Source organism: Opisthocomus hoazin, chromosome 2 (genome assembly GCF_030867145.1).
Source record: "Opisthocomus hoazin isolate bOpiHoa1 chromosome 2, bOpiHoa1.hap1, whole genome shotgun sequence".
NCBI classification, from domain to species: domain Eukaryota; kingdom Metazoa; phylum Chordata; class Aves; order Opisthocomiformes; family Opisthocomidae; genus Opisthocomus; species Opisthocomus hoazin.
The window spans coordinates 132162607-132184751 of NC_134415.1; the positions used below are offsets into that span (position 1 = coordinate 132162607).

General features: G+C 54.6%; 1 protein-coding gene across 5 annotated transcripts in view; it reads left to right on the forward strand.

The window, feature by feature from the left end:
- The window catches only part of DTNB (dystrobrevin beta), a 228928-nt gene that overhangs the window by 130656 nt on the left and 76127 nt on the right, over nt 1-22145 (forward strand). For 3 of the 5 annotated variants that reach the window (XM_075415135.1, XM_075415136.1, XM_075415137.1), the window contains exons 12-13: nt 1550-1639; nt 8343-8430. In XM_075415135.1, coding sequence (XP_075271250.1) covers nt 1550-1639; nt 8343-8430 — 178 coding nt within the window. Of the gene's footprint in view, nt 1-1549; nt 1640-8342; nt 8431-22145 lie in introns of those variants that run through there. The other 2 variants (XR_012763278.1, XR_012763279.1) reach the window with 2 other exon arrangements.

Below are 22145 nucleotides of genomic sequence, written 5' to 3' on the forward strand. Positions count from 1 at the left end.
CGGAGCCGTGCGGCAGCGGCGGGGTGAGCGTGGCTGGGGCTGGGGGCTGTGGGCGCCCGCGGCAGCCGGTTCCCAGCAGCTCGCTGCCGGCGGCAGATCCGGGTGGGAACGTCACTGCCGCGGTCGGACGCTGCTTGGTGCTTGGGGTCGTGTTGCCCGGGGCGGTCCCGCTCTCCCCGGGTGACAGCGGGTGCGGGGAAGCCACGCTGCGGTGTTCATTGCATATTTAGGTACCCAAACGTGTCTCTAATCTGTGTTTTAATCTTCAGCTGCAGCAGGTGTCACAGAATCACAGAATCACAGAATGGTCGGGGTTGGAAGGGACCTCTGTGGGTCATCCAGTCCAACCCTCCTGCCGAAGCAGGGTCACCTACAGCAGGCTGCACAGGACCTTGTCCAGGCGGGTCTTGAATATCTCCAGAGAAGGAGACTCCACAGCCCCTCTGGGCAGCCTGGGCCAGGGCTCCGGCACCCTCAGAGGGAAGAAGTTCTTCCTCATGTTCAGACGGAACTTCCTGTGCTCCAGTTTGTGCCCATTGCCCCTTGTCCTGTCACTGGGCACCACTGGAAAGAGCTTGGCCCCATCCTCCTGACACCCACCCTTCCGATATTTGTAAGCATTTATTAGGTCCCCTCTCAGCCTTCTCTTCTCCTGGCTGAACAAGCCCAGCTCCCTCAACCTCTCCTCGTAGGAGAGATGTTCCAGTCCCCTCCTCATCCTCGTAGCCCTCCGCTGGACTCTCTCCAGTAGCTCCTCATCTTTCTTGAACTGGGGAGCCCAGCACTGGACACAGCACTGCAGATGGGGCCTCCCCAGGGCAGAGCAGAGGGGAAGGAGAACCTCCCTCGTCCTGCTGGCCACACTCCTCTTGATGCACCCCAGGATTCCATTGGCTTTCTTGGCACCCAGGGCACGCTGCTGGCTCATGGTTAACCTGTCGTCCACCAGGACGCCCAGGTCCCTCTCCGCAGAGCTGCTCTCCAGCAGGTCCACCCCAAGCCTGTACTGGTGCCTGGGGTTGTTCCTCCCCAGGTGCAGGACCCTGCATTTGGCTTTGTTGAACCTCATCAGGTTCCTCTCTGCCCAGCTTTCCAACCTATCCAGGTCACGCTGAATGACAGCACAGCCTGCTGGTGTATCTACCACACCTACAGCAGACTGCACAGGACCTTGTCCAGGCGGGTCTTGAATATCTTCTTGCCCTTTTTGAAGACTGGAGTGACATTGGCCTTTCTCCAGTCCTCGGGCACCTCTCCTGTCCTCCAGGACCTCTCAAAGATGATGGAGAGTGGCTCAGCAATGACATCCACCAGCTCCCTCAGCACTCGTGGGTGCATTCCATCGGGGCCCATGGATTTGTGGACATCCAGATCACTTAAGCGATCCCTCACACAGTCCTTTCCACGTGACGTGCAGACGCATACTTACATTTTTAATTCCTCATCAGTGTGTTTTAATTTTTCACTGTTTCATTGACGTTCATGAATTATTTGCTTTGTGTTCACGTTCTGTTTTGTGTTTGCTCTCTTTTGCCTTCGCTGCCGCCAGGTTACAGTGCAGCCGGGACGCTGCTGGCCGAGTCGCTGACGAGCATGCACTGATAGCAACCTACGTGGGCCGGCTGCAGAGCGGTGCACGGTTAGTGTCGGGCGCAGGGACGGGTGCCGTCACGCTGCTCCTCTGGGCAGTCGGTGCCTCTCCACGGTGTTTGGCCTCCGCTGGCAAACAGAGGGAAAGGTGCTCAGTGTTCTCCTTCTGAAAATCCACCAAGGTGACTGCACGCGTGCGCTCACTGATTCACCCCGGGGACGCTGTCGGGGTGTGTGGCCCGTCCCGCCCCGCTGCGTTGCAGAATCCCTGACGTGACATCGCTCCAAACAGGCTGGGTAATTTTTTCTCTCCACGACCGCTCCGGAGCCTCATCCTTCACCAGGAGGAAACTGTCGAATTTCCACCTTGGATTTTTTCACAGCCAGCTCACACCCGTTGCTTCTCGTGCCAGCATTGCCCTATAACTCTGCCTGTTCTCCTCTCTCCATATCGCTTTCACCTCCGCACCCAGATGTCCCCTCTGTCACCCCCTTTGGTGCCTGGGCTACACGAGCAAGCTCCCTCCGTCCCATCAGCGTCACCTGCGCAATGGGACTGCTTCTTTCTGTGCCTTTCCAAAATATTTTAATGCTTTGAGGAGTTCATTTCTTTTCTCTCAGCGCTAGTGTTTGTGCCCGTTTGTATTTCGTGTGTCTACGTGGAGAAATTTTCCCCTGAAGGCCCAGAGCGCAGCTCTCCCGCTTCGTCACGGGACACAGCCGGGGGCTTTTCCGTATCCCACTTTTGGACCTAATTAAATTATGGCTTTGCAGAGGCAGGGCTGTGCTGGAAAGGAAGAGGAGGGTTCGTGAGCTGGAGGCTGCACGTAAAGGCCTTGCTCTGCACATGTTGTCATCCTCTGGATAACACTTGCAGAGTCCTATTTCATCGCTCTGTCACGCCGAGATTTGTATTCCGCTGCCGAGCTGACAGAGTGCATTCTGGCTGTCTGGATCTCTGGGGAAAGGCAGGTTTTTTCCCTGGTAGTAAATCAGTGTTGTCTGCTATCACCTGCCACAATATTGTCCGCAAGACAAGAAAAAACACGGAATTTCAGACTCTCCCCTTCACTCAATTACTGTAATCATAGGATTTGGGGATACAACGGAGTGCATCCTGAAGAGCAGATGACAGATTGAAATACTGTATGTAGCTCACAGCAGCCATGTTACAACCAGCTGGAGCAGAGGTTCGCAGTCTTTTAGGTCTTTAAATTTAAAAAAATCCCTTGGTACTGTTACCAGAGTAACAGCGTACTCCTAGAAGGAGCCAAACGCGAAGAAAATTATTTAAATCCTAGTTCTCTCGTGCGTGGGAGTGTCTTCCAAGTCGGCACAAGAGACTGATGACATCTGTGCTCCGTTGTCACCTCTTCTGATCTTCACCCCTCAGCCCCAAGTCTCGTCTAGCAGTCCCTCGTTCTGCTGCCGGCGGGGCTGCGAGGAGATCGGCCGTGGACTCCAGCCAGCCCTTGCCGACCGTCCCTGCTTCTGGCTGAGATCGCAGTACAGCTCCCTCACGGACAGCGTCTGCTGTGACAGCCATCGCTGGCTTGCTCTCCGCTCTTCTCCGGCTTGCGGCTGCTCTTGGCTGCTGCTCTGGTGCTCCTCACGGCCCTCTCCTGCCAGGGCAGTGTCACCTCCGGGACCAGGAGAGACCAGCAGAGCATCTTCTCTGGCATCTCACATCGGTGTCTGGGAATCTGGGCACTGAAGAGCCATTTGGACAATGCGCTTAATAATATGCTTTAGCTTTTGGCCAGCCCTGAAGCGGTCAGGCGGTTGGACTAGATGATCCTTGTAGGGCCCTTGCAACTCAAATTATTCTCCTCTCCTCTTCTCTCCTCTCTTCTCTCCCCTCTTCTCTTCTCTTCTCTTCTCTTCTCTTCTCTTCTCTTCTCTTCTCTTCTCTTCTCTTCTCTTCTCTTCTCTTCTCTTCTCTTCTCTTCTCTTCTCTTCTCTTCTCTTCTCTTCTCTTCTCTTCTCTTCTCTTCTCTTCTCTTCTCTTCTCTTCTTCTCTTCTCTTCTCTTCTCTTCTCTCCTACCCTACCCTACCCTACCCTACCCTACCCTACCCTACCCTACCCTACCCTACCCTATCCATATAATCATGGACTGGTTTGGGTGGGAAGGGACCTTTCAAGGCCACCCAGTCCAACCCCCTGCCATGGGCAGGGACATCTCCAACCAGATCAGGGTGCTCAGAGCCCCGTCCCACCTGGCTGGGAATGGTTCCAGGGATGGGGCATCTCCCATCTCTCTGGGCAGCCTGGGCCAGGGTCTCACCACCCTCAGCGTGAACAATTTCTTCCTTGGCTCCAGTCTGAATCTCCCCTCTTTCGGTTTGAAGCCATCACCCCTGTTCATCCCTGGGCTGAACCTCATACCTTGTTTCTCTAGAGATGTAGCTTTCAGAGAACACCGTGATGGAGAAGCCGCTCGTTTCATTGACGATCTGTCCCAGTGATTAAGTGTTCTGAGTCTTTTAAAAAGGAGCCCTACTTCAAATCTGAGCTTATCTTTCTTCCACTTCCACTCACTGATTTTGTGTGTGCTTACCTTCGCTCGTTATCACCCAGCATCTTTTCATGTCTTTCAGCTGAATTTTTTTAAGCCATGGCTAGCTGGATCCCTGAGTTTTTTCATCGCATTAAGAATTATTTAATTCACTGATGTCCTCCAACCAAAAATTCCATCCCAGCTATTTAAGGGATATAGCAAACAAGAGCTCAGTGGACTTCATTTTTCTTACAATAATACATTTTTCTCTTTGTTTACCTACCGTATTATTGTGGTAGCAAGCCAAACCGGTTGAGTGCTTTTCAAAGAAATGATAGAAAATCCCCACCCTAAAGGATGTGCTACAGGCAGAGACAGCTGGAGTGCAGCAAGCTGTACGGTACGCAGTTAGAGAGCGCACGGAGCTGAGGAGCTGTGCTCCATTCCTGGGCCGGTTGTTTCATAACATATTTCTTCAGCTCAGCGTTCATAACCCGCGTTCCCCGTCGTTCAGCAAGCCTGCTTGTCCCCAGGCCCCACGAAGCCTCCATTCCAGCTCCGCTTTTCCCCAGCAGAATGAAGTAGCCCTGCCCGGAGCGTCACTATTTTATGTCTCGTCTGTTCTCGTGTCCTGCGGAGGACAGCTGCCCGTGGCCTTCATGTGGTTTTCCTTCGGCCACTCGATCTGGGCGGGTGGCAGGGTGGTTAGCTGCTGGGCTCGGCTGACTTGGTTCCCTTTAATTTGCTGACTCCCTGAAGCTGCCGTTGTCTGCAGCACTCCTGGGTGTCCTGGGGGACGACAGGGTGACCATGAGCCAGCAGCGTGCCCTGGGTGCCAAGAAGGCCGATGGGATCCTGGGGTGCATTAGGAGGAGTGTGGGCAGCAGGGCGAGGGAGGTTCTCCTCCCCCTCTGCTCTGCCCTGGGGAGGCCCCATCTGCAGTGCTGTGTCCAGTGCTGGGCTCCCCAGTTCAAGAGAGATGAGGAGCTACTGGAGAGAGTCCAGTGGAGGGCTACGAGGATGAGGAGGGGACTGGAGCATCTCCCCTACGAGGAGAGGCTGAGGGAGCTGGGCTTGTTCAGCCTGGAGAAGAGAAGGCTGCGAGGGGACCTTCGAAATGCCTCTAAATATCTGCAGGGGGGGGGGTCAGGAGGACGGGGCCAGACTCTTTGCAGTGGTGCCCAGCGACAGGACAAGGGGCAACGGGCACAAACTGAAGCAGAGGAAGCTCCAGCTGAACCCGAGGAAGAACTTCTTCCCTCTGAGGGTGACGGAGCCCTGGCCCAGGCTGCCCAGGGAGGCTGTGGAGTCTCCTTCTCTGGAGATATTCCAGCCCCGCCTGGACACGGTGCTGTGCCCCCTGCTCTGGGTGACCCTGCTTGGGCAGGGGGTTGGGCTGGGTGACCCCCAGAGGTCCCTGCCAACCCTGACCATGCTGTGAGGCCGTGACGGTGATGTGCTACTGCTATGTAGTCAATCTGTGAGCTCTCTGGCTCAAAGTAGACCAAACAACCTGGCTCAGTATTTTTAGGATCAGGAAATCTATACTAATCCCTTTCCACAGTCCTGCTGCGGTGGCAGTCTCTGACCTCTCGCTCCCGTGCCCTCCTCCCCTCTGAGCCTTCAGCTTACGCCAGGCTTGTGGCTGCCCTTTGCTGCCTGTCCCGCTCTCCTCCGGCCGCTGCCCTCCCGTCTGCGTGCCGGCTGTCGGCCGGAAGCTTGGGTACCGGCGGGAGGCCCTTGGGCAGGGGGAAGGGTGGCACCCGGCAGGACTCCTGCTGAGGGAGGACGTGCAGGGCAGGAACCCTTTGCGACGTCTGCACGGAGGTTCAAGCTGCAAAGAAGCGGCTTTTCCTTCCCGAAGCGGCGTAAAGAATGGGGTGGTATTTGGAGATGGGGTTTAACGCCTCTGCGTGAGCCCGGCGGAGCTGCAGGTTGCAGCAGGGGTTCGCTTGTTCAAGCTGGTTTAGATTGAAGAATGCACAGGAGGGGCAGGAGATGTGCTTGAACTCCACTTCCTCTGCAGATGTAAAATATTTCTGAAAGCAAATGCAAAATGGTTTTTTTAAGTTGCGGGGTTTCTTCAAGAAAGTAAGAAATTGTCAACAGCTGGTTGCTAATTCGCTTGGATAAGAGGCGGCTCCAGGAGCTGGCAGCGGTGTCAGGAGATACCAGATCACGGGAAGGGTGGAACAGTCTGCCAAAAAGCCAAAAAACGCGCGTACAGACAAAACTGCCGGGGAAAGCTGAGCCAGAACAGCGTCAGATTCCGAAGGCGGGATGGGAAAGATCGTTCTCCTTCAACAAAATAATCAGCAAGTGAACGGGCGTGAAGGCGCGCGAGAAGCTCATCGGAGGCTGCTGCCAAGGCTTTGGGTTTTCTGCTCTGGCGTTGGTTTCCCCACTGTTCTCGCTCACCTTTCGCCAGCTCCTTCCCTTGCACTGCTGAGTATCTTCAGGGTACCATCCAGCAGGCCAAACACGCCGGCGTAAGTGTGATTTACACGAATTGTAGCCCCGTCAGTGTGCACTGTAGTCGTACGGCTACGAAACTCAGTCCAGTGGCTCTGTGCCATCTCAGACGCGTTACCTGGCAGACCTTCAGAGTCTCTGAAGAGTCCAAGTTGTTAAATTCAGCGTTACAAAAAAGAAATTAAATCTACATTTTTACATAAGCATCATGTATGCAATATAGATTTGGTTCTTTAAATAATGTAAACATAAATCTGTGAAATTTAAGTAAGATAAACAGAACCCCGTGGAATTAAGCTTAAAGAAGCGGGGGTGATCTTGTGAGCTGGTGCCGTGGGCCAACAGCAGCTTCTGCTGGGCGCTGGGCGCGTGGCCGCCTGCCCCTGCCCGCGCTGCCGTTCCCATCCAGCGTCTCCCGACGCGCGCAGGGAGGTCGTGGCTGCCCGCGCGGGGTTTGGGGGTCCCGCGGGGAACACCGAGGGTGGCATCAGGAAGGGTCCCGCTGCTCGATTCCACGTCAGTCCAGGCTGGTTTTGGTCACTAGTGGTTTGGTTTCCGTAACTCGTTCCGTGGCTCCCCTTAGTTAGCGGTGTCCCTGCTCGCTGCGGGGGGGTTGGACTGGATGAGCTCTAGGGGTCCCTTCCGACCCAAAACTTTCTATGATTCTGTGATTCTATGATTTTAGAGGGAGACGGCGCTGCGAAATCTCTGCGCCGCAGCCGGACAGCGAGCAGCTGCGGGACAGCTCGGTGGGATGCTGGCTTGTGAAGCCGCCCTTTCGTTCGGCTTTGCCCCGCCGTGTCTGTGTGGCAAGGCCACCGTGCCACCGAAACTGAGCCGGCGACAGAGCTCCACGTGGACTGGTTTCAGTTAACGCAGCCTGAAAGCGATCGTTAGTGCCCCTCTGTTTGTCTGATTAAAAAAAGAATTAATTGTGGATGCCTGATCCAGCACCCCAGGCACCAGCTGGGTCACCGGCCTGGCGTACCCACGTCCATGATTACCACGCGGAGCGGGGCTGCTGCGGGCGCTGAACGTGAGCAGGGTCCGGGTGCTGCCTCCCACCTCCTCGTCGCGGGATCTGTCGCCTCTGCTGTCCCTGTTTTTCTGGTCTCAGCGGTCCGTGTCCCTTGCTGCTGTCCCCTCATGGTGCTGTTGCTGCTGATGATCGGGAGGGTTTCTCATCACCCCATCAGCAGCGTTTCCGAGCCGCGGAGGCGATGCGAGACGCCCGGGGCTCTTCCACCTTGCTGAGGTGCGAAGGACCGAGCCCCACGCTACCCCGTTGCGGGTGTCTGGGTGCTGCCGGGCTGCCCTACACAGCACTCTCTGCTCTTTAGTGGGTGCTGCATGGGGCAGGGTCCATTTTTCTCAGGCCAGCACGGTTCCCCCACTCCTGACTTTTGACACTCATCATCCTGCACCTCCCGAGGACAAAGCTTTTCTCTTTCAGCACATTCACCCCTCTTGGATTTACCTTGAGAAACTGAAAGCATTTGCAGAAAAGCTCCTTAGAAACAAATTATTTTTTTCCCCAATGATAGGCGTATGTGAATTGTTGAAAACCGATTGTTTTAATCACTTAAAACTGGAACGTGTGAATGCTGGAGAAAATCGGAAGCGCAGCGGAAAAGGGCATGATCCCGGTGATTTCCAGGGTGACTCTCCTGTCTCCCCTCGCTATCGCTTCGCCGCAATACGTCCTCTTCCCCGTTGTCCCCGGGGGCGAGGGAGGTCTCGGGGCGGCGGAGACTGACGGGTGTTTTGCCTTTCCCCGGCAGCGTCCTGGACAGCCCCGGCAGGCTGGACGAGGAGCACCGGCTGATCGCCCGATACGCCGCCCGGCTGGCTGCCGAAGCTGGGAACGCCGTAAGTCAGCCTTCGTCCCTCTTCCCCGGCCGCGGAGCGTGGAGGGTGATTTTCCAGAGGCTCATTAGTAGCCCCGTGCTAAGAGCTGCCTGAAAACGTTGGGGTTTGTTTATTCAGCTGATGGGAAAGAGCAGCGCGCTTTCCGCGTCTCCTGCAGAAACGCTGCGTTCGCAGGCGGCGGGGGAAGGGCGGGAGGGAGACAGCAGCACAAATGAGGAGAAATGAGGTCAGGGGAGACAAGAGAATAAGCAGATTAGTCCTACTTAGTCTGGAGAAGAGATAAATGCGTAGATACCCGAGGAAAACAAATCACGGAACAAACATTACGGAATATGTTTATTCTAGAGGGAAGGAGCCTGAGAGAAAGAAAGGGAGGTGTATCTCTGTGTTTGCCATCTCGTAGAAGAAACTAAAGGAAACACACAGCCATTTTTAAATTGGTAAAAATAAATACTGCTTTCACAGAAAATTGCTGTGTCCAGTGCTGGGCTCCCCACTTCAAGAAAGATGAGGGGCAATGGGCACAAACAGAGGCACAGGAAGTTCCGTCTGAACCCGAGGAAGAACTTCTTCCCTCTGAGGGTGACGGAGCCCTGGCCCAGGCTGCCCAGGGAGGCTGTGGAGTCTCCTTCTCTGGAGATATTCCAGCCCCGCCTGGACAAGGTCCTGTGCAGCCTGCTCTGGGTGACCCTGCTTGGGCAGGGGGGTTGGACTAGATGACCCACAGAGGGCCCTTCCAACCCCTACTATTCTGTGATATTCTGTGATATTCTGTGATACTGGAGAGAGTCCAGCGGAGGGCTGCGAGGATGAGGAGGGGACTGGAGCATCTCTGCTACGAGGAGAGGCTGAGGGAGCTGGGCTTGTTCAGCCTGGAGAAGAGAAGGCTGCGAGGGGACCTTCGAAATGCCTCTAAATATCTGCAGGGTGGGGGTCAGGAGGATGGGGCCAGACTCTTTGCAGTGGTGCCCAGCGACAGGACAAGGGGCAACGGGCACAAACTGAAGCAGAGGAAGCTCCAGCTGAACCCGAGGAAGAACTTCTTCCCTCTGAGGGTGCCGGAGCCCTGGCCCAGGCTGCCCAGAGGGGCTGTGGAGTCTCCTTCTCTGGAGATATTCCAGCCCCGCCTGGCCGCGGTGCTGTGCCCCCTGCTCTGGGTGACCCTGCTTGGGCAGGGGGTTGGGTGGGTGACCCACAGAGGTCCCTCCCACCCCTGCCATGCTGGGATTTCGTGATTCTTCATTCTGTCATATAAATACTTTCAAATCCTTCTCTAGCAAGGCAGGCTTATGCCTCCTCGTACTTTCCTTCCGTGCGTGTTCAGCCAGGGATCTGACCTTGTCGTGTGGATGTGACCACATATTTCCCTTGTGTAAAACACTAATAAGAAGGAATTACCCATTTTAAATGGTTTTAACTGTCAGTTCCCCTTATCTCTGTCAAATGGTGTGTTTGCGTTTCTGAAGTCATTCAGTTCGCTCGGACTGTGTCCGTGTTGAAATAGTGAAGCAATGCAGTGCAAACTTTCTGCTTTAGGTGGAAAATTAAAGCTGAAAGAGGGCAGATTGAGATGAGATATTAGGAAGAAATTCTTCCCCAGGAGGGTGGTGAGGCCCTGGCCCAGGTTGCCCAGAGAAGCTGTGGCTGCCCCCTCCCTGGCAGGGTTCAAGGCCAGGTTGGATGGAGCTCTGAGCACCCTGGGCTGGTGGAAGATGTCCCTGCTGATTGCAGGGGGTTGGAACCAGATGAGTTTTGAGGTCCCATCCAACCCAAACCATTCTATGATTCTGTGATTCTCTGAAAATGAGGGGATTTCCATGTAATCTTCATATAAAATTGAAGTTGCTGAGATATTAAGCACTGAATGGATTTCACTCTGGAAGGCAGTGGAGGAATTACTCGTGGCTTGGCTTTTTCTGGCAGTAATGAAGAGGTATTATGAAAACTAGAGAGTCACAATACCGGTTCTGAAAGAACCTGATGATTTAAAAATGTGTAAATCACCTCAAGCTGTTGGTGTGTCCTTCGTAGTTCTGAAACAGGTCAAAAACAAAGTGGCTTGCCTGGGTGTAAAGAAACTGGCATTTAGAGTTTATGGAGAGTTTGCAAAGACCTTTGGCAAATTATTGCTTGCTTTTCATCCAGAGAAGTTACACTGCAGGGCAGATGTCAAAGTGCTGCCAGGGATTGCAGTGTGGCAGGGAAGGGATGGACGCGGAACAACAGAGTGTTCCCGGCGCGACCGAAGCTTCGCAGCAAGGAATCCCAAGGTGATTTGTGGGCTCCGCTGTTTATTCACAGTCCAGAAATACTGAGCAGCTGAAATGGATTCATTTGTCATATTCTGAAGGAATAGGAGTTTGAAGGGACAGTGTGCCACCGCGGCGGGGCTCAGGGATGGTGTGCTGCAGCGGCGGGGCTCGGGGACAGCGTGCCATGGCAGCAGGGCTCGGGGACAGCGTGCCGTGGCAGCAGGGCTCGGGGACAGCGTGCCATGGCAGCAGGGCTCAGGGACGGCATGCAATGGTGGCGGGGCTCAGGGACAGCGTGCCGTGGTGGTGGGGCTCAGGGACAGCGTGCAATGGCAGCAGGGCTCAGGGACAGCGTGCAATGGTGGCAGGGGTCGGGGACAGCGTGCCATGACAGCAGGGCTCGGGGACAGTGTGCAATGGTGGCAGGGCTCGGGGACAGCGTGCAATGGTGGCAGGGCTCGGGGACAGCGTGCCATGGCAGCAGGGCTCGGGGACAGCGTGCCGTGGCAGCAGGGCTCGGGGACAGCGTGCCATGGCAGCAGGGCTCGGGGATGGCGTGCCGCGGTGGCAGGGCTCGGGGATGGTGTGCCATGGTGGCGGGGCTCGGGGACAGCGTGCCATGGCAGCAGGGCTTGGGGACAGCATGCAATGGTGGCAGGGCTCGGGGACAGCGTGCAATGGTGGCGGGGCTCGGGGGTGGCGTGCCATGGTGGCAGGGCTCAGGGACAGCGTGCCATGGCGGTGGGGCTCAGGGACAGCGTGCCATGGCGGTGGGGCTCAGGGACAGCGTGCTGTGGCAGCAGGGCTCGGGGATGGTGTGCAATGGTGGCGGGGCTCAGGGACAGCGTGCCGTGGTGGTAGGGCTCGGGGACGGCGTGCCATGACAGCAGGGCTCAGGGATGGCATGCCACGGTGGCAGGGCTCGGGGACAGCGTGCCATGGCAGCAGGGCTCAGGGACAGCGTGCAATGGTGGCAGGAGTCGGGGATGGCGTGCCGCGGTGGCAGGGCTCGGGGATGGTGTGCAATGGTGGCGGGGCTCAGGGACAGCGTGCCGTGGTGGTGGGGCTCAGGGACAGCGTGCCATGGCAGCAGGGCTCAGGGACAGCATGCAATGGTGGCAGAGCTCGGGGACGGCGTGCCGCGGTGGCAGGGCTTGGGGATGGTGTGCCATGGTGGCGGGGCTCAGGGACAGCGTGCGGTGGCAGCAGGGCTTGGGGATGGCGTGCAATGGCAGCAGGGCTCGGGGACAGCGTGCCATGGCAGCAGGGCTCGGGGACAGCGTGCCACGGTGGCAGGGCTCGGGGATGGTGTGCCATGGTGGCGAGGCTCAGGGACAGCGTGCCATGGTGGTAGGGCTTGGGGACGGCATGCCATGGCAGCAGGGCTCGGGGACGGCGTGCCACGGTGGCAGGGCTCGGGGACGGCGTGCCATGGCAGCAGGGCTCGGGGACAGCGTGCCATGGCAGCAGGGCTCGGGGACGGCATGCCATGGCAGCAGGGCTCGTCTCCGAGGGCTCGCTGCTCCTGGGAAGTGGCATCGCTGAGATGGGTCAGCCACAGTCCTTTTATTCAGTACTCTTTTTATAATATTAAAATAGAGAGGCAGGAGTGGATTAGAGGCTGGGAAGAAAAAGGGAACAATTCTTTCTTCCCATATGGAGTTAAAATGGGGAACATCAGATGGCAACCACCCTGTAGTAACCATCTTGGGGACCCAGGAGGAGGAAGGTGCTCGTCGGGTGTGTGGCTGCCCAGCTGCCAGCTTCTCAGCGGTGGCACCGCAGGGTGTGCCGGCAAGGGAACGGTGTCGGACACGGAGGGAATACCCAGTGCGGCAGCACCGAGAAAGAGAAGAACTGCAGAATCCTCGCGGGTCAGAATTCCAAGTTCTCATTAATAGAAAAGGCGTGGTGACCCTCCGATGCGATGGTGGCAGCGATCAGGAAATGTGGAGTGCGAGAAGCAGTGGGTTTAGGACAGGTGAGTAAGAGCGGGAGGTTTCAGCTGCCCACACAGAGCCTGAATCAGAGCCTGCTCAGAGGAGAGAGGTGGAGGCATTTTGGAATGCAATAAGTGATGCTTCTTTGTATAATTCGTTTTAGAGTCCTGGTGCACCAGGACGAGCTCGCGTGGTGGTAACTGTGCGCGGTGATCGGTAGCAGTGACCATCGCACCCTTAGCGGTACCATTAGAAGAGAGGTCACCAGGTAAATCCAGTGTGCAGAGACTCAGCTTCAAGCAAGGGAACTGTGTAAAAACGAAACTATTGGAAAAAATCCTGGAAGGATCAGTCCCAAAAGCAGGAAGCCTCTAAGCTGCCTGGAGGCTGTAGAAGTCCTGTATTAAAAGCACAGGAAATCAAAATTCAAAAAAGAAAATAAAGCCGTACAAAACCCTCCTTTCATGGGTCAACAAGAAGGACATGTCCCAAGGAAAGGATGGCACCAAGAAACGGAGAGCCTGCCCGGCTGGGACGAAGAAGAAAGCCTACAAACACGGCTGGTTAAGTGCTCGCAGGAAATTCAGAGACAGGCAAAGAATTTGAAGAGCACTGCACAAGTCTGTAGTAAAAAGGATTTTCAATACCATCGAAAGTAGGAATCTGGGGAACCAGTAAGACTTTCTGGTGACCGAGATGTGCAGAAGGGTAGTCAGGAGTGAAACGGCCGTAGCAGAGCAGCCCGAGGAGTTGTTTGCGTCGGTCTTTACTGCTGGAGGTGCAGCATGTAATGTGTCTGCACAGCAGGCGAGTTGGAGGGGTCAGCTGGAGAGCTGGGCAGAGAGGAACCTGATGAGGTTCACCAAGGGCAAGGGCAGGGTCCTGCACCTGGGGAGGAACAACCCCAGGCACCAGGACAGGCTGGGGCTGAGCTGCTGGAGAGCAGCTCTGCGGAGAGGGACTGGGAGTGCTGGGGGACGACAGGGTGACCATGAGCCAGCAGCGTGCCCTGGGTGCCAAGAAGGCCAAGGGGATCCTGGGGTGCATGAGGAGGAGTGTGGGCAGCAGGGCGAGGGAGGTTCTCCTCCCCCTCTGCTCTGCCCTGGGGAGGCCCCATCTGCAGTGCTGTGTCCAGTGCTGGGCTCCCCAGTTCAAGAAAGATGAGGAGCTACTGGAGAGAGTCCAGCGGAGGGCTACGAGGATGAGGAGGGGACTGGAGCATCTCTCCTCCGAGGAGAGGCTGAGGGAGCTGGGCTTGTTCAGCCTGAAGAAGAGAAGGCTGCGAGGGGACCTTCGAAAGGCCTCTAAATATCTGCAGGGTGGGGGTCAGGAGGACGGGGCCAGACTCTTTGCAGTGGTGCCCAGCGACAGGTCAAGGGGCAATGGGCACAAACTGAAGCCTGGGAAGTTCCAGCTGAACCCGAGGAAGAACTTCTTCCCTCTGAGGGTGACGGAGCCCTGGCCCAGGCTGCCCAGAGGGGCTGTGGAGTCTCCTTCTCTGGAGATATTCCAGCCCCACCTGGCCGCGGTGCTGTGCCCCCTGCTCTGGGTGACCCTGCTTGGGCAGGGGGTTGGGCTGGGTGACCCACAGAGGTCCCTTCTGACCCTGAACATTCTGTCATTCTATGATTCTGTGAAAATAAATGCACAGGAACATTTAAAGCAGGCAGCGTGTGAGTCATGCAGTCACTGCAGCTGCCTGGCGTTAACTGGGGAGTCCTGGACAGGCTGGAGAACCGAGCTGACAGCGATAACGAAGCTCAACACAGCCCAGCGCCAGCCTAGGGCAGGGTAACACGGGGCAGCAGCCCGCGGGCGGGATGGAGCTTTGCGGTAGAGGACCTGGGCGTTCCGAGGGACGGCGGGACTCGGGACTGTGCCCTCGCAGCCCACCAACCACCAGCAAGGCTGCAGCCAGGAGAGGGAGGGACGTGACTCGGTTTCCCTGCTCTGCTCAGAGCTGGCAAGGCCCCATCAGCGGTGCTGTGCCTGGTGTGGGGCTCCACGGGGAAGGACATGGACGTACTTCTCCCAAGTAACCAGTGACAGGACGAGAGGCGATGGCCTCAAGTTGCATCAGGGGAGGTTCAGGTTGGAGATCAGGAAAAATTTCTTTCCTGAAAGAGTGGTCAGGCCTTGGCCCAGGCTGCCCAGGGCAGTGGGGGAGTCCCCGTCCCTGGAGGGGTTCAGAAACCGTGTGGATGTGGCACTTGGGGACATGGTTTAGCAGGCATGGGGGTGTTGGGGTGACAGTTGGGCTTGGTGATCTTAGAGGTCTTTTCCAACCATAATGATTCCTTGGTTCTATATTGGAGCGAGCCCAGCAGAGACCACTCAGGTGCTTGGTGGCCGTAGCACGTGGCATGCGAGGAGAAGCTGAGAGCTGGGTGTGTTCAGGGTGGAGGAGAGAACGCGAAGGGAGATCTTACTGCCGTCTGCAGCTACCTGATGAGCCAGACACACGGGGACCTGCCAGCAGCCAAGGTCAACCCACCACAGAGGTGCACAGTGGAAGGACAAGAAGCGACAGGCACGAAGTTGCAAGAAGGGAAATTCCAACTATATATTAAGAAAAGCTTTTTCACCACGATAACGGTCAAATATTGTCGTCCAAGAGGTTGTCCAGAGAAGAACTGGAATCTTCCTCCTTGGAGACATTCAGAGCTCAACTAGACACGTTCTTGAGCAACCTGCTGTGAATTGGCCGTGCACATGGACTAGAAACCTCCAGAGGTTCCTTCCCGCCTGTATTTTTTTGTGAATCTGGCCCTTAAGGAGAGTGGAGGATAGAAACAAACCACCATACATAAAGGAGTTATGGAATATTGGTCAGTGAAGATTCTGAAGCCGAGATAGACCAGTATCTGCTGGGAATACTTGAGAGATGTTGAGGCAAACAAGAGTGTTTATTGATGTCCTCTCCAGTCCTACCTCTTGGATGCAATATGCTATATTTTTTTAAATAAATGGCTCTAAAGGCCAGAAATGAAGAGGATCCCAGGTGTGGAGCGTCCCTACTAGGGCAGCCTAGTGCAAAGTCTCTTACTGTTTGCTTTGAAGTGGTCGGCAGTGGTCACTGCTGGAAGTTGGACACCGGGCGATGCGGCAGTGGATCCAGCTCAGTCCATCAGTTTCTGCTTTTTCTCAAATTAGGCAAAATGTTAAAACTGCCTTCTGCAGGCTTGTTACTGTAATAAATGTCACTCGCCAGCGCAAATACCTTCCGTTAGCGTTTCCAGGGGAAAGGCCTTTACTCGGAGTCTTGCTGGGACAACGTGATTTGAGGCAGATCTCAGAGTTAATTCTTGAAATCCAAGTCTGCTTCTTCTTAAAGAAGAAAAATAAATGGGGAGGGAGGAGACGGAGAGAGAAGACATCATTTGTCCCCGACGCGTGCGAGTTGCTCCGCGGGGCGGTGACGCGCTCCCAGACAGCAACTGTCCGCTGCGACGGGCTCTGACCCGGCTCCTCCTGGGTTCTTCAAGCCAGCCTTCTGAAGACAACATCCCTTTGAGAAGACAACATCGCTTTGATTGAGCTCAGGGTGCTCAGGGCTATGCTTGGCCCGCTGGTCTGGTCACCGAGGAGTGCTGTGCGGTGGAAGAACTGCTGGGTGGCTCCGCTGGCTCGCTTGGCTAGAAAGCAAGCGAGAGGAAAGCGGAAGGTGACCGGGTGAATCAAGTGAAGAAGTTGATGGAAATCAAGCCAAACTTCGGTTCAGTCGCGACTTTCAAGATCCCAGCTTCATCTGTTTGTCTCCCTCTGCTGCTCTGTTCAGACTGGCAGTCAGAGGTAAGAAATAATCCGGTGTTTCCTAGCAAGCATCCTCTCTTCGGTAAAAGCGGGGACTGGAAACGACCCTCTGTGTCCCCAGCCCCCTTGCCTGCGGCTCCCTTGCAAAATCCCTTCCACGGACGTGGTGGGTCCCACCTCACCGCTGCCCGGTCGGTTCAGCGCGGGTGAGCCTGCGCATCGCATTCAGGACAAGGGGCAATGGGCACAAACTGAGGCACAGGAAGTTCCGTCTGAACATGAGGAAGAACTTCTTCCCTCTGAGGGTGACGGAGCCCTGGAACAGGCTGCCCAGGGAGGTTGTGGAGTCTCCTTCTCTGGAGATATTCAAGACCCGCCTGGACAAGGTCCTGTGCAGCCTGCTGTGGGTGACCCTGCTTGGGCAGGAGGGTTGGACTAGATGACCCACAGAGGTCCCTTCCAACCCCTACTATTCTGTGATTCTGTGATTCTGTGGGTGGCTGCGTGCTTTGGCGAGAAGGGGGGATTACACGTATTTTAGGCAAATATATACAGCCATATAGATATAAAGCAGCCCTAGGCCCTCTGTCATCAGTGTCCTGCACACCACCTCCCTCTCTCCAAGCCAATACCTCCTGCATCTCCTCTCCCACCTGCTCTGCCTCAGCTCTTTCTCTCCCCATTTTCTGCTGCCAGCACCCTCCCAGATCCTCTCGCCTTTCTGCTGCCGCACCCGGGCAGGTGGCCATTAGGGGCCAAGCTCTTTTCAGTGGTGCCCAGTGACAGGACAAGGGGCAACGGGCACAAACTGAAGCCTGGGAAGCTCCAGCTGAACCCGAGGAAGAACTTCTTCCCTCTGAGGGTGACGGAGCCCTAGCCCAGGCTGCCCAGAGGGGCTGTGGAGTCTCCTTCTCTGGAGATATTCCAGCCCCGCCTGGCCGCGGTGCTGTGCCCCCTGCTCTGGGTGACCCTGCTTGGGCAGGGGGTTGGGCTGGGTGACCCACAGAGGGCCCTGCCAACCCCCACCATGCTGGGATTCTGGGATTCTGTGAGTGGTACGAGTGGAGGTCGGTGTCTGGTCCGTGAGCCAGACGTGCCTTCTGATGGGGAGAGACCACCACGGCGGGCAGCAGCCCGGGGTGCTCGGCAGGAGCAGAGGTCCGCAGGGACCGTGCGCTCTTGGCAGGACTCTGCTGACCTGGGCAGCCTTGCTGCTGAGGAAAGCAGGAGCACCTAATAAATATAACACTCAGTTATGGGTGAGTGGATAATTAGGTTGAGTTATGGGGATGATTTACGATAATTAGGTTCTTGCCCACGTTGCTCTCTTTTGAACACTGTGTGGTCGTTCATCCCTCAACATTAAGCACTGCTAAAAGCCTATCATCATCTCATCCCCTTAAAGCTACCGGCAGCCTAAATAATATTTGTCATGCTCCCTCATGTTACTTTTCTTTTAGGCTTTGGGCATAATTTAATTAATATTCTTAAAATAAAGAAAGAAGAAGTAAACCGGGTTTCCTGTTGTACAGCTTTGCGGGATAAATGTGCAGCTTTGTGCATTTCTTCTCCTGGATACACCGGTTACACGAACCATTTTTGTTATTTCTTTCCTCTTCTTCGTCTGTCGATCGCAAAGAACGCTGTGGTACCGCAGGGACGGGCGGGTGCAGTGCTGGTTCAGGCTTCCCGTGAGGTCCTTCGCCAGGAGCCCGGCATCTGCTGCCCGTGAGATGCCAGCTTTCCTCTTCTTCGGCAGTGTGTTCCAGCTCGGGGTGATGGAGCAGTGCAGCGGCTTCCCCGGCTGGCTTCCTGGGCCTTGATCAAACGCTGCCATTCCATCCTCTGCTGTCACCCAGAAAAGACACACCATGGGTGAGGTCTGAATGCTCCCCATTACAAATACCAGCCTGACAGGGAGTGGGACTGGGTGATCCGTACAGGTCCCTTCCAACTTGAGATCCTGGGATTCTATGACCTGAAGCTCCATCATGGTGCTCTCTCAAGTTCAAAGGCCAATTCACAGGAAAACTAAATTACAGTCCTGGAAGGTTTTACTGTTCCTGTGTGATATTAAGGATTTTAAGTAGATTTTATGATTATCATCTTAACAAATTTTCTTGCTGAGAGAAAATGGGGCTTGCCAGCTGGATGATCTTCTCAGAACTGTTGAGGCTTCAGCACTCCTGCTGAGCACCAGCAAAGCAGAAGACAGCGGTAATTGCACCTTCAGCTGGGCTGGAGAGTTTGCTTAGCTTTTAAACTTTTTTAACGGTTTAACTTTTAAAATGTTAGTCCTCAGCTACAAAAGCTTCAGCTTCAGTCTTGCTGCTGTCTGGTGTAAAACGAGAGACCTGTGTTACAAGTCACTGTCAAAAAGTCTTTTTTTCTTTTCAAGCTCTACCATTCTTCAAAATCCTTTTACTCTGGGTAAAGGCTATGGGTTGTTTCTGCAGGGTCTGTCATGTCTGGGGGTTTGGGCGTACTGCGATGCTGTCGGAAAACTGGCATCCAGTAGGGCCAAGAAAAGATTCCCCACGTTGCTGCTATGCCGTAATAGTTAGGACTGTTCTCCTCCTGAGATCTTTACTCCTTACTGAGAGAGAAAGCTGCAGAGGACAAAATAATATAAATGTTCGTTTTTCTCATGCATGTGCAAAAATGGGGTTTGGGGTTCTTTTGTAGAAATTTTGGAGGCCTTGTGTCCTATGCTGTTGCCTCCCACCAGGTCTTTGCACTCTGTTTGTAGCAGAAAGCATTTGCAAGAGTTGAGTAGCAAGGGGACACGTCCCTGGTGCTCAGTGCTGCGGAGCGGGCAGGAGCTGAGCCTGCTAGGCTTTCTACAGCAGGAATTACAGGAAGACGTTGTGGAAGACACAGCTTGTTCATACCCGTCCAGTGAGACGGCGTGCAAGCGTAGGAGTGCTGGCTCGTACATGAATGGTTTGGGAAAAGATGAAGAGCTACTGGAGAGAGTCCAGCGGAGGGCTACAAGGATGGTGAGGGGACTGGAGCATCTCTCCTCCGAGGAGAGGCTGAGGGAGCTGGGCTTGTTCAGCCTGGAGAAGAGAAGGCTGCGAGGGGACCTTCGAAATGCCTCTAAATATCTGCAGGGTGGGGGTCAGGAGGACGGGGCCAGACTCTTTGCAGTGGTGCCCAGTGACAGGACAAGGGGCAACGGGCACAAACTGAAGCAGAGGAAGCTCCAGCTGAACCCGAGGAAGAACTTCTTCCCTCTGAGGGTGCCGGAGCCCTGGCCCAGGCTGCCCAGAGCGGCTGTGGAGTCTCCTTCTCTGGAGATATTCCAGCCCCACCTGGCCGCGGTGCTGTGCCCCCTGCTCTGGGTGACCCTACTTGGGCAGGGGGTTGGGCTGGGTGACCCACAGAGGGCCCTGCCAACCCTGACCATGCTGTGATTCTGTGATTCTGGGTTGGGTTTTTCTATTTTAGACACAGAGGCTTGAAGAACCACACATAACTTCGCAGAAGGGACAGGTACCTCTCTTCAAAGTGCGCAGCAGCATGCAAATGCGCTGATGAGTTCTGTCTCCCTGGGTTTACGAGAAGAACAGCATTTGCCATAGCAGTCCAATACCGTGCACCCACAGCTCCTCCACAGGCAATGACTGGTGGCGTTAATAAAATGCTGGGCAGAAATGAGAGCGGCGACTGCAGTCAGATTTCCTTCCCTGTGTTCCAGCGGAGTTCATTCCCTGACGGAGTACGGACTGTCCTACCAATGTCCAGCCTGAAGCCCAGAATGGTGTTTGCACATTGGAATGATACTTCATACTTCATAATTATCTCCTAATAGTCATATTGCGAAGATGCATTTGAAATACATCCACAAGAGGTAAAGTGATACTCCTAGGAATTTAATTTGAAGCCCTGAGATCAGTAACAGGTCCCACACCGTGTCCACCAGCTCCTCAGTCATTCTTCATTTTCCTTTTAGCCTGAGTAACACCTCCTCTCACCCAGGAAATCTGCTGTTTTCAGAAGAGTAAGGGCATCTGAGACCGCCACAAACGATGAACCGGGGTTCGTTAAACTGTCTCCTCCATAAAACAGCCTGCAGGCATCTAGGATGGAGAAAGGCAGTGACACGCTTTCTGAAATCCAGGTGTCCGTTGTGAGCTCTTTCATGATGATGTTGCATTTTTCTACGGGCTGCAGCAAGGTGCTTGCCTGCGACAGAGAAAATAATTACAACTCACGCTAGGTTGTAAAGGAACTTGGGGGATTATCGATCAACGAGCAACCAAGGAAAGAGTAAAGCTACTGATCCTGTGAGCAAAGCGACTGAGAAGAAATTTTCAGTTACTTAAACGACTTCCCATTTGTGAGAAGAAGTGAATACAGATACCTGGCGTGCTGGATGCTTGGACCTCCGGTGCGGTTTTGTGGGCAGAATGTCAGGTTTTGTACAAATGCTGCACAGTTGTGCGGTGTAAGGCTACCAGGCTCTTCCAGCTGGAGAAAAAAACAGTTGGAAAGAGATGCGATGCTTGAGCTACAAGAAAAGCTCCTCGAAAACGCAACGTGAACACAACGAGTTCGTCCCATCAGTGAAAGAACTGAGAAAGAAAAACATCTGACTGCTTGGTTAATCTTCCTTCTTTGTGGCTGAGAATGTTACAGTCGGTTGCTTCATTAGTTTCTCACAGGTGGTTTTTCTCGCAGGTCTCCAGATGTTCATAAAGCAATATGAATGGAGGCCGCTAACAAGAACGATAAAATAAAAAAGGAAGAGCGAAAGATAAAAGCTAATCAAAGAGCTTGAGAAGCGGTGGGAGCAGGAAGGTGTCTGGGAGTCAGATTTTTGGGAGCTTTAAAGGATAAAGGAAAGAAATCCTTCAATCAAAACAGAAGAGTTGGGAAGTTGTTGATTCAAATGACCGTGTGTCTAGTTCACAAGCCTGAAAATAGTGAAGATCTCTGATATCTTCAGATTTGACAGAAATATGAATTACAGGACATTCTGAGGATATTTTAGAGGAAAAATTACTTTTTTAAAAGATAGGAAGGGGAGGATAATTGGGGGGGGAGTGTGAAATGTTCTGAGACATTCCTGTTTACCATATGGCAGGAGACAACGTGCAGGGAAGGTTTCAGCTGTGGAACCAGAAGATGACATGGTGACATGCTTCCACTCTCGGTCTAAATAGAGAGGAGAAAGCTACCCAGAATTGTTAATCAGTGAGAGGAAGGTTTTCGCTTACGGTCTTGGAAAGGGAACAGCAACCTGTGAGCAATCTGTAGAGGCTGGAAACGGTCGAACAATCAGCATTGCCTTCTGCAGTGTGGAAATTGAAGTTGGCCATCACTTCTGAATGTCTGGTCGTATACCTTCGCTCTTTGCAAGTAATAGATTGGTATCAAGTGTCCAGCAGGTTGAGGGAGGGGATTCTGCCCCTTTACTCCGCTCTCGTCAGACCCCACCTGGAATCCTGCGTCCAGCTCTGGAGCCCCCAACACAAGAAGGACATGGATGTGTTGGAGCGGGGCCAGAGGAGGCCATGGAGATGTTCCGAGGGCTGGAGTACCTCTCCTCCGAGGACAGGCTGAGGGAGCTGGGGCTGTTCAGCCTGGAGAAGAGAAGGCTGTGGGGTGACCTTAGAGCAGCTGCCAGTGCCTGAAGGGGCTACAGGAAGGATGGAGAGGGGCTTTTCACAAGGGTGTGCAGTGATAGGACAAGGGGGAACGGCTCTAAACTAACAGAGGGCAGATTGAGAAGAGATATGAGCAAGAAATTCTTTGCCGTGAGGGT